This window comes from Rhinopithecus bieti, unplaced genomic scaffold, assembly GCF_001698545.2.
Source record: "Rhinopithecus bieti isolate Rb0 unplaced genomic scaffold, ASM169854v2 scaffold_19966, whole genome shotgun sequence".
In the NCBI taxonomy this organism is placed as follows: domain Eukaryota; kingdom Metazoa; phylum Chordata; class Mammalia; order Primates; family Cercopithecidae; genus Rhinopithecus; species Rhinopithecus bieti.
The window spans coordinates 2182163-2193473 of NW_016809923.1; the positions used below are offsets into that span (position 1 = coordinate 2182163).

Here is an 11311-nt window from a genome sequence, read left to right on the forward strand (position 1 = left end):
TAAAAGAGGAGCCATTTGATTTTGGCCTTTGTTAAATTTCCCTGCCTGAAAGAAAAAAAAAATACATTCATGACTATTTTAGTGGTTAAAAACGGGAAGAGTTTTGATAAATTGAAACCCATCTGAGAATTCCGCAAAATCTCAAGCTCATGGATAGACTTCTTTAAATATAGCAGTCAAAAACTTTATCCTTATACTCAGCCAGAATGCGTTGTGCCAGAAAGCTCAGGAAAAATATGGTTTTCACAAGTTTCCCAGACTAGCTTCAGACAACATGAAATTTGGTCCAAGCTCTTATTTAAGGACTCTAAATAAAGATTAGATCTGGCTAGCTATTAATATTCAGAGATTTATTCGACTTTATGTCAATATACATAATTATTTATTTGGGGGTAATGAAACAACTAAGAAAATAATAGGCTTTACTTTTTATTTGATTCAGACTTTAAAATTTATAATTGATGTTAATGTAAGGTGGTTGGATTTTTTGACCTATTAAAATGATATTTTAGTTGTGAATCTTTTTTGTATCTTTATTACCACTCTGTTTAAAGGTATTAGAGGAATAACTAAAACAAATATACAGCCTTCATTTAATTTGTTGTGGAATTTCCCCTTACCACCACTTCTAGGCATATGTCTATCAAAACAATATATATTTGAAACAAAGACCAGGAGATCCACCTTTTCAAATAACATTTAATGGAAGAGAAAATAAAATATTTAATGGAATCCCAGACTGGGTTTATGAAGGTAAGCTGTATTCCTTTTCTACTGTTAATGCTTTAGGCTTTTAGTTTAAAATAATTTCATATATTTAGTAAGATTTAGATGAGTAGTATCTTATTTCCATGAAGGGTAGCATTGCTGAAAATTGTCTGTAGGTTACGAATAGGGCATACGTATTTTAAAAGAACAAATTCTTGTTATCACAAGACTGGTAGAATTGATTTTCATTAACATTACTATGAAATGGTAGCAATGATTTATAATCCAAAAACGTATATGGTCCTCAGGTGCTGCATTAGTACATTTTCTCATGTTTACTTTTTCTTTAGAAAAAAAATTTTTTTTTCAAAACTAAACAACTGTCTATGTTATCTTATGGGAAAATATTTTTACTTTCTGATACTCTGTTGATTTTGTTCTCATTCTTGGTAATGTACAATTCAGGAATTAACTGGACTTTAAAAAGACTTCTAGTCTCTGTCTGTCTGTCTATCTATCTATCTATCTATCTATCTATCTATCTATCTATCTATTTATCTATCTATCTATCTATCTATCTATCCTACTAAAATAACTCTGTTTTTTTTTTTTTTTTTTTAATTCCTAGGAGGGAAATGTAACTTTCAATGTTTATGCCACTCTCTAGTGCAATTACAGTTCTTTCTGTTTTGGCTGTTTTAGGTGACTAAAAAACCTGAAGCTGCCCTGAAAGAAAAAATTATTGCCGACATGTTTATTATTCATTTAAAAAATTACATTTCTGATTACATTCATTTTCTAACAAGGCTAATTGATGTTTGATATAGAGTAAAAGGTTAAACTATTCCTCTTAACTCAGATTATGTAATTTTTTTCATAACCAAAGTATGACATATGTCACATCCACATTACATAAATTATTTCAGTTGATAAATAGCTATTCAGAAGTATTTACAATGATTTTAAGAGTAAGATGTAATTATAGTTAATATCTTAGTACTTATTTTTCAGAGGAAATGCTTGCTACAAAATATGCTCTCTGGTGGTCTCCTAATGGAAAATTTTTGGCATATGCGGAATTTAATGATACAGATATACCAGTTATTGCCTATTCCTATTATGGCGATGAACAATATCCTAGAACAATAAATATTCCATACCCAAAGGTATGTTGAATACTTTCAGCAGATGCTTTCATTTTCCTGGTATCAAAATGAGCAATGATTTACCATGAGTGAAGGTGGGATCAACAAGTTTGGAGAGCTTCTTATCCTTGTGCATTGTAAGGCAAACATTGTACTGTGCTCTATTATTTATGTGGACATCTGTTGCTTTGGACATCTGGTTGTGCTGGATGAAGTAGTCTTTGCAAAATCTATTGCAGAATCTTTGAAAAACATATGGTCTTGATCATGGAGGAAAAACAAGCTTAACTTAATTTTAATTTTTTTTCATATTTCATGCTCCAAATTCAGGGTAAAGTTCTGTTTTGCAATTCTCTCTTGAATTCTCATGTAAATGCAAACTAGAATAAGAAATACAAATGTTGAATTTGATGTTTCTGTCAGGTAGAAGCAGGCATGGGTTATGATCTTTTCAGGATATACAAGATAGGTTAAATTTGTAAGTCTCAATTTCTCCCTTGAAGGAATTAGACATGGTGTGAGCCCACAGTTTTTTGAATATTTAACATTGTAGAGTTGTTATACATTCTTTTTATCCAGTCTTACATCTGGAGGTGTGCACTAGGAGAATGGGTCATGTCTCAGTGAAGAAGCATTATATCCTAATTTTAATGTAAAATTGTATCAGAAAATGGAATAAAAGTACAAATTCACCTCTTGCACAAGGAATCGGATGCGATTTTAGAATTCACTTCTTTGTTCTTTGGATCCTATTCCTTTTACTCGCCAAGAGGAACATTGTCATGGCTGGACACAGTGGGTCCCTGTGTGACAAAGATGGATGGATGTGGCATACACACAAATGAATTCTAAGCAAGCCAAAGTGGCCATAGAGAAAGAAATAGAATTGCAGACAATCTAATATTTATGTTAAAAGTCTAAAAGCTGTGTAAAAACTCTAGAAGCTGGAGATGTTTAGGAGAGGCCTAGCATTTTGGGGGGACCCAAGATGTAAAAGAACTCAGATCTTTGGGAGGACCTAAGGGAGCAGGAAGAGATGGGGAACCCAGAACTGAAGAGTGACTGGCACTGATTGGGAAGTTGGGACCCACATTCTCATATTTCCTTGAGGCTTAAAGTTGCTAAAACATCTGGCATTAGGTGGAGATGTGGGACAATTCCAAAAAACTAAGGGAGCCCCTGATAAACTTGGGAGTGAAACAGGGAGGTCCTAAGGGAGATTGAACAGTTCTTTGGATGAATTCAAACAGCACTGAGTCATTAAATACTGTGTACCTACATTTCATAAATTTAAGTTTATTACAACTGCAAGATTCTCTCTTTCTACAGTAAAATAACAGAGGAACTCTAAGAAACTGTCTAGGTATGAGCTATACTGTCATGTAAATTTTAAGTATGCAGTAGTACAGAAAGCACAAAACAAGGAACGTATAAATCTCATGGATACTTCATTTGGAGGTGAAATTTCCCTAATCTTTTGGAGATGGTGGCAGTAATAATACAAGCAGGTAGGAGACTGAGCATTTGGTGATTGTCCTAGACCAAATCATATGGCAAAAGCAAAAAGTGTCTTTCACTTATTTTTTCTTTCTCTTCTCCTCTCAAATTAATCCTCCTCTGAACTCTCCTTGGTATACAGAGATATGATTATTATTATAATTATTCCAACAATAAAAATGAGAGAGCTCCATCTTGGAAATCAGAAAAGAGAATATAGTTCACAGAACTGCACTTTCATATCCAAAATGATTTTCCCTATAAATTAAAGCTCTCTCATTAGGCATTTAAAACACCTATTTTCACTCTGGTTGATGCAACATTTGTAATTGCCCTGCAGGTAAAATTGAAATGAAATTCCTTGTCATGTTATAAATAGAATGTATTCCACAGTGATATACATAAGATTATTCACTTAGAAAAATATGTCTAAATTCCTACAATTTCTTTAAAATGGTGGTGATAATTGGAATTTTAGGAGGTTATATATCTCAATTTTTTTGGCAGGCCGGAGCTAAGAATCCTGTTGTTCGGATATTTATTATCGATACCACTTACCCTGCATATGTAGGTCCCCAGGAAGTGCCTGTTCCAGCAATGATAGCCTCAAGGTAATTCATCTCAGATCCCTCCCATCTTTCTATCCTATATTCTAGTGAGTTTGTGCTGTGCATGCTAGAAGCAAAAACAAATAAGTAAATAAGAGTTGCACACAAAGCTAAAGACATACAAAATTAAAGCTGACAAATAAGTTTCCTTAATTGGTTTTTCAAAATTAGCCCTTTTACACATATAAATGTCACCTCAGTGATCAATCTAAGTGAAACCTTCCTCAGATGTACAGATGTGAACTTGGGACAAGTAAGCAGATAGTAAAATTATGCATGCCCTTACCCTGGCTTCTTTCAAGTTTGGCTGACTTTATCTCAAGCCAGGGTTTGGGGATCTATGTGGATCACATGTGTACGGTAAATAAGAGAAGATAAGCTGACCCTCTCCAAAAATTAGCATTTTTTGCTATGAAACAGGGTATTCTCATTTATCTGGTTTTAGAGTTGTCTAGAGATGAACTGTAGGCAGGCAGAGACGTGAAGGGTTCTCACTTCCCGAGCATGATGCCCTATGTCTCATTGTCTGATTAGTCCAGATTACAGCAACCTTCAGTCAGTCCTCTGTGGTCTTTCTGGTTGAAGTGGCTAAGGGGAAGAGGTGCCCAAGGCCCTGCCTGTTGGGCTTTCTTAACACTTCCCAATGCCTAGCGGGCCAAGCTTGGGTCTTCTCCTTCTGCCTCATGAAGAATAGCCAAGATCAAGTGACTGATCATTAATAGGGTTTAAAAGAACCCCAGAGAGGCTTCTACTGGGCCTTGCTGAGTCCACTCATGTATAATCAAATGTGACTTTACATTTTGAATTATCTGCTATCCCCACCCTGATCGAGTGGATGAAAACTTAATACATCATTTTTTTTAAAGTGTCATTCTTCATAGGTGGCAAATGAGCATAACACAAGGATTCCAGAGGCTTGTTTGAACAGCTGTAAAATACTAACAATAAAATAGTAGTAGCAAACATATTCTGAACACTCATCATGTAGCAGACATAGTTCTTAAGCGGTTTAAGCACTGTCAGCCAATCTTTACAGCAATCTTTAAAATAGGTAATATTATTATTCTGATTTTATATAAAAATAGAATAGTTAAGTAACTGGCCGTAACTGGCCTAAAGGTATATAACTATTAGGACACAAAGCCCGGATTTGAGCCTGAGGCCCCTTGCAGCTCTGTGATTTCCTTTACATCAATTTTCCAGAAGTTTGTGATTCATTTTATGTTGATGTTCTCTACCTACTAGTTCATCCTCAGAGTCATGGAATCATTGCTGCCATTCACTGACATCTAGTATGTGCCAAACACTATTTGAGTTATTTCGCATACATCATCTGTGATTCATTCCACAAGCCTGAATTTCAATACCTGACCATAGTCACAGCTAAAACAGCTTCCAACATGAATCCGCCAGGGGACAAAGATTATCCTTTTATCACACTTGTCTCTCTCTCAACTAATTATAAGGTGAAAAATTGAGTTTACTTGTTGCAAAATATCAGTTTAATGCTTTGTTTGCCCTCTAGATTGATCAGTAGCTTTGGCATTATGTTTTAAATTCTTTTCTAAGATGTTAAAATCCAGAAACGGGGAGAAAACTCACATATGAAATGATTTCATTAGATGAAGAAACTCTCATAGATATTTTTTAAGTAAGTGGAGCTATTTAAACTTTCTCTCCAGAGAAAGGAATGTTTCTTCTTCCTTAGCTATTAAATAAGTGTTGTATCTTAATGACATATATTCTTCAGAAAACAAAAATTAAGAAATTATTTTTTGTGTGAAACTGGTTTATGGTTGTGACTACCTGTTTCTATGTTATTTGCAGTGATTATTATTTCAGTTGGCTCACGTGGGTTACTGATGAACGAGTATGTTTGCAGTGGCTAAAAAGAGTCCAGAATGTTTCGGTCTTGTCTTTATGTGATTTCAGGGAAGACTGGCAGACATGGGATTGTCCAAAGGTAGGGTATATTAAGATCACAGATACGTATTTCTGAAGATCAAGGCACAATAGTGGGGATTCATCTATAGCTAACATTTTATGTTGTAAAGCCAGGATTACTGCATTCAACTCCCAACTGCTTTGCAAAAAAGCACTCAGTATTCACGGGTCCATCATTTTATTAAATAAATAGGATGTCTTTTATTTTCTTCAATGACTCAAACCTTGAAATTGAATAGCCAAAAATTAAAAATGGGACAACATGACATTGGGAAAATCAGATATCTGGTTCTCAATTATGATGGTAAACCAACCTTTTGAGATTATAACATTGGCAGTCCAATAAACAGCAAAATAATGCAGATGAAACCATAACATGGGTCTACTAGGTAAATATATATGTTTTAAACAAAAGAACCAGAGAAGAAATGCAAATGGGGCATGCATGTTCTATTCAATATTAAAAATGAAAAATTATAAAGGAAATGGATATTATCAAAGGAAATCCAGATATTCTGATTTCTGGGGTTTTTTTTGTTTTTTTTTTTTTTTGAGATGGAGTCTCGCTCTGTCACCAGGCTGGAGTGTAGTGGGTGATCTGGCCTCACTGCAACCTCCATCTTCCAGGTTCAAGTGATTCTCCTGCCTCAGCCTCCTGAGTAGCTGGGACTACAAGCATGCACCACCACGCCCAGCAAATTTTTTAATTTTTAGTAGACATGGGGTTTCACCATGTTGGCCAGGATGGTCTCGATCTCTTGACCTCGTGATCCGCCCACCTCAGGCTCCCAAAGTACTGGGATTACAGGCGTGGGCTACCACACCCCGCCCAAATATTTTGATTTTAAAATCAAATGAGAATTACTGAGAATGTGACATAAGATATTAGACCTAATTATTCTGTTATCAGGTTATCTTAGGACAGTTCCCGATATCTACTAATTTTGGGCAAAAAAGGCCTTGAAAACTAAGCACAGATTTATTGTTGAGTTTTAATTGTTTCTATTGCTCAAATTCAAATGTAATCTGTTGAATTAATGAGTCAGAAAAACCGCTTAACCAATGTATAAACTTTAAAATAAGTCTGTTCTTAATTACTCACATTAGAGTCTAAGAGATACAAAATGTTTTCTTTAAATAGGATATTTGATGGGTATACTTCATGAGGCTTCTAATTATGAAGAAATGTTTCATTAAAACAAATATAGAATAATCATATTTTATAAAGTAAAAAGAAAAGCACAGAACAATCAAAGTAAATCACTAAATTTCATCTAGAAATTAGGACATTATGTTTTGCAAGAAAAAAGTCATATGAGTCTGTTTGGAAATATATCAGGACTATAATAGTCAACATTACTCAGGCTAAAAATATTTTTTTAAATCACTACTGTGTCTGTGAGAGGCTTGACTAATTTTGATGGAATATGCTAGAAGCGTATTTTTATCTTATATATATTTTGATATACAAAGCAGGAAGATTTTGGCTTTAATGCAGTATCATAGGCAAAGAAAGGATAGACTTATCTTGATTATGCTAGTTAATTAGAAACAATTGGTCTGATTAGTCAGCTTTGGGTGACGATATCTTTAAACTTTTCAATGAATCTAGGTATTAGGGACTATTGCTTTAATTTTATTAGTTTGAACATGATGAGATTTATAATTTAAACACAATTTTTAGCTTCTAAAACTAGGAATTTTAAAACTGTGATTGCTTTGAAATCTGAAATTCTAATTTATCAAAATCTGAGACAACTTTAATCCAAACTGACAGAACATTTAAGATGCTCATTCAATGAGGTGTGGAAGTCCCTGGAATATAAACTTTAGTTTTACAGCCAGAAAACAGTGCTTAAATTTAGAATATCATGTTTGAATAACCTTAGAATTTCTAAACACCTCTGTTTCAAAATAGTTTGATAAATACATGCAACACATTTTGAGATCTGAGAACAACAGTGTTGAATTTCCCAGAAACCATCCTCATGACTGATGTGTGTGTGTGTGTGCATGCACTATGAAAACAATATTTAAGGTTAAGTGACCCAGCAACATTTAATTCATGCTGAGAGTCACGCCCAAAACAAAGAGGCAAAGGAAACTGATAACGACGACTTGTAATAAATTCTAATAGCGAGATTTATCAAGACATTTGTAGTTAGGGGAAGAAACATCTTTTATATTATGCTTCCTCCTCTGAAAAGGGAATTAAAATTAATTTTACTTTTATGGCTAAAATAATAAATCCAAAAGTTTCACCATTTTTTCCAAGTCTTATCTTACTTGTTCTCTCTGAGGCACTGGCCTATCCCTATAAGAGAAAATCCAGACTGTGTTCTTAAAATTTGTTATTCCCTTGCCTTTTATGACAGTACACCCTCTCATGGTTCTCCTTCTGCTTCATTGACTGTTCTTTTCCTTTCCAGCTCTTCTTCTGACTTCTCTAGAAATCTTATTATTCTCCAAGTTAATGTATTTGCAAGGTAGGCTAACTGCTGTAACAACAACAATAAAAACCTCCAATCATTCAGTGGGTTAATACAGTAGAAATTTATTGCACATTCATGTAACCATCCAATAGTGAGTCCAGGTAAGTGGGGTATGGTGGGGGTTGGGGATTGGTGTACTCTGCTCCATATAGTCATTCAGGAACCCAGGTGATGGCATTTCTGCTAACTGGCTTCCAACACTATTCCAAAGTTGGTCAAACCTGAGCATCAACATCCAGTTGAGGGATGGAGAAAAGAATGAAGGATAATGTAAGAGAGGTTTTTATGGGCTAGGCCCAAAAGCCACCCATTTCTGTTCACACACTAGAACTTATCAAATAACCACAGTCAACTGAAGGAAGGCTGAGAAATACATTTCCAACCCGTATCCCTAGCAAAAAGAGGAAATGGTCTGCTGATTATCCTGCTGTCTGTCTCAACTCTGTACTTATTCACTTTGGGTAATTTTAATCTATACCAGAGCTTTTTAGTATACTTGCCAATAACTCTCAGACTTATTTCTGAGGATTTGAACTTTTCAATATGTATGGCTTCATTTTCTCTGTTCCATCCTCACTGCCTTGAGCTTGATTAGAGTCTTTATCATTCTTTTCCCAAACATTACAATAGCCTTCCAGTTGGTCTCTCTGTCTCCTTCCCTCTTACCCACTTCTAGTTTATCCTCTGCATCATGTTCATAATTTTATTTTCCAAATTGTGAATTGGAAGACCTTCAAAAGATTTACCAAACAGGAGAAGTTGAAACTTTTTAGGGTGCCATAAAGTTTCTCCAAGATCTTGCTTATAAACATGCATTCTCCTTCATCTTCTAACTCTTTCCTGTAGTCACTCTCCACTCAGCCATACTGAACCATCTGTTGGGTGACTAAGCTGGTCTGGTCTCTATGCTATTTATTTTACCTAGAATGTTCTTCTTTTTCTAATTATTTGTCTAGAAAAGTCTAGTCATTCTTTTAGGATTACTAAATGTTTGTTCAGTAAATAATCAATTACATTATGTTAAAATATAACCCGAAATAAGATTCAGTGCAAATTTTAAAATTTTAGCTACTTCATGGGACCCAGAAAAGAAAGAATTTAACCTAAACTCCACTGTTTTACCTACACCACATCAAGTGGATTGTGCTGGGCCTCCATAGATGTTGTGATAATTCCAAGTCACTGCCTCATGGAAGGTTTAGGCATAATTATTAAGGATCTGCAATAAAATTACCCATGTATATACAACAGTGCTGTTATATGAGAGTTTTAATATTGTCCTTTTAAACTCAACTAAGTTAGTTGACTAGTAATGGTACACTCTGATCAGGCAGCTTAACTGTTTCCAAATGTCCAGATTATATTTAGGAAAAAAATGTTCTCCTAATACTATGTTCGATGTGATCTTTTGTCTTTTAGACCCAGGAGCATGTAGAAGAAAGCAGAACTGGATGGGCTGGTGGAGTATGATTTTGCTATCTTTTTCTTATGTAAATTTCAAATGAAATTTGACAGATTCTCAGCTATCAAAGGACTATTTGCAGTGTACCCAAACTGGCACTACTTATTTTCATAGAAAACATAGCAAGGTATAAAACATATAGATAGTGATCTCTTGAGTGATTTTGTGCCAGACAATTTCAATGTCCATCTTTTTAGAATTCTATTGAAAATAACTCATACTCCTCATGTTCCAGTTTTAAGTTTGTCAACTGAATCCTTGATATCTAGAACTAATATTACTTTTTAAACAAATACAATATAGATCATTTTTCAAAAGGAAACAAAATTCTTGATCTGTTAAAATAATCTTAATAATTACTAGCTGTCTGAATCTAAAAAAATAAATACATTGGGTATCCTTGTAATTTAAAGACAATCTGCCTCTTATTAAATTTCATATAACATGTACTAAATTTCATATATGTATACTCCTCCCAGTATTTAATGATTTGTTAACAAACAGGAAAACATGTGTTTTGTTTTTTGTGATCATTTATATTTGGAAGTTTAGGACAGATTTATTCAATAATTGAGGAGGATTTTTAATGTAAAAATGATGCTTGAGGTAAATACCAATTGTATTTTATATCATATATGAAGAATAAAAATTAAGACAAGAGAGTAAGTGAACGTTGGTAGATGCTGCCACTTACCACAAACACATAATTCAATTCAATTAGTATTTGAAGATGAAAGGCTACTTCTCTAAGATTTGGACGCATTATGCAACGAAAAAGGAAACTCTTAAGACCTGGTTTAACACATTAGCCCATGATCCAAGGACAAAAAAAAGTCAGAAATCATTATAAGAGGATAAATTATATAAAAATTTAAACTTAAATTGGCTGGGAAAAAGATAAATTGTAAAGTGATAACCTTCAAATATTAAAAACTCTTAATTGTACACTTTTCTGGATCCAGTTGATTTTGACTTACATGCTGTTTAATTTATACTCTGTCTTTAATTAAAGATACTGCAGTTTTGCCGGGTGCGGTGGCTCAAGCCTGTAATCCCAGCACTTTGGGAGGCCGAGACGGGCGGATCGCGAGGTCAGGAGATCGAGACCATCCTGGCTAACACGGTGAAACCCCGTCTCTACTAAAAAATACAAAAAAAAAACTAGCCGGGCGAGGTGGCCGGCGCCTGTAGTCCCAGCTACTCGGGAGGCTGAGGCAGGAGAATGGCGTAAACCCGGGAGGCGGAGCTTGCAGTGAGCTGAGATCCGGCCACTGCACTCCAGCCTGGGCGACAGAGCCAGACTCCGTTTCAAAAAAAAAAAAAGATACTGCAGTTTTATTCATTAACTAGGGAATAGTTACTTTATTATATACAGTAAATGTAAATTACATTCTGAGGTAAAAAGATAATAAAGATAACTATGTAATTCAGAAAAAAAAAAAAAAAAAAAAAAAA

At 34.5% G+C, this 11311-nt stretch overlaps 1 protein-coding gene across 2 annotated transcripts in view; it reads left to right on the plus strand.

Moving 5' to 3' along the window:
• FAP (fibroblast activation protein alpha) overlaps positions 1-11311 on the plus strand; it is a 74475-nt gene that overhangs the window by 24822 nt on the left and 38342 nt on the right. The window contains exons 8-12 of one of the 2 annotated variants that reach the window (XM_017890970.1): positions 633-753; positions 1720-1874; positions 3858-3961; positions 5786-5921; positions 9814-9858. In XM_017890970.1, the coding sequence (XP_017746459.1) occupies positions 633-753; positions 1720-1874; positions 3858-3961; positions 5786-5921; positions 9814-9858 (561 nt within the window). The remainder of the gene's footprint in view (positions 1-632; positions 754-1719; positions 1875-3857; positions 3962-5785; positions 5922-9813; positions 9859-11311) is intronic. The other variant, XM_017890971.1, reaches the window with a different exon arrangement.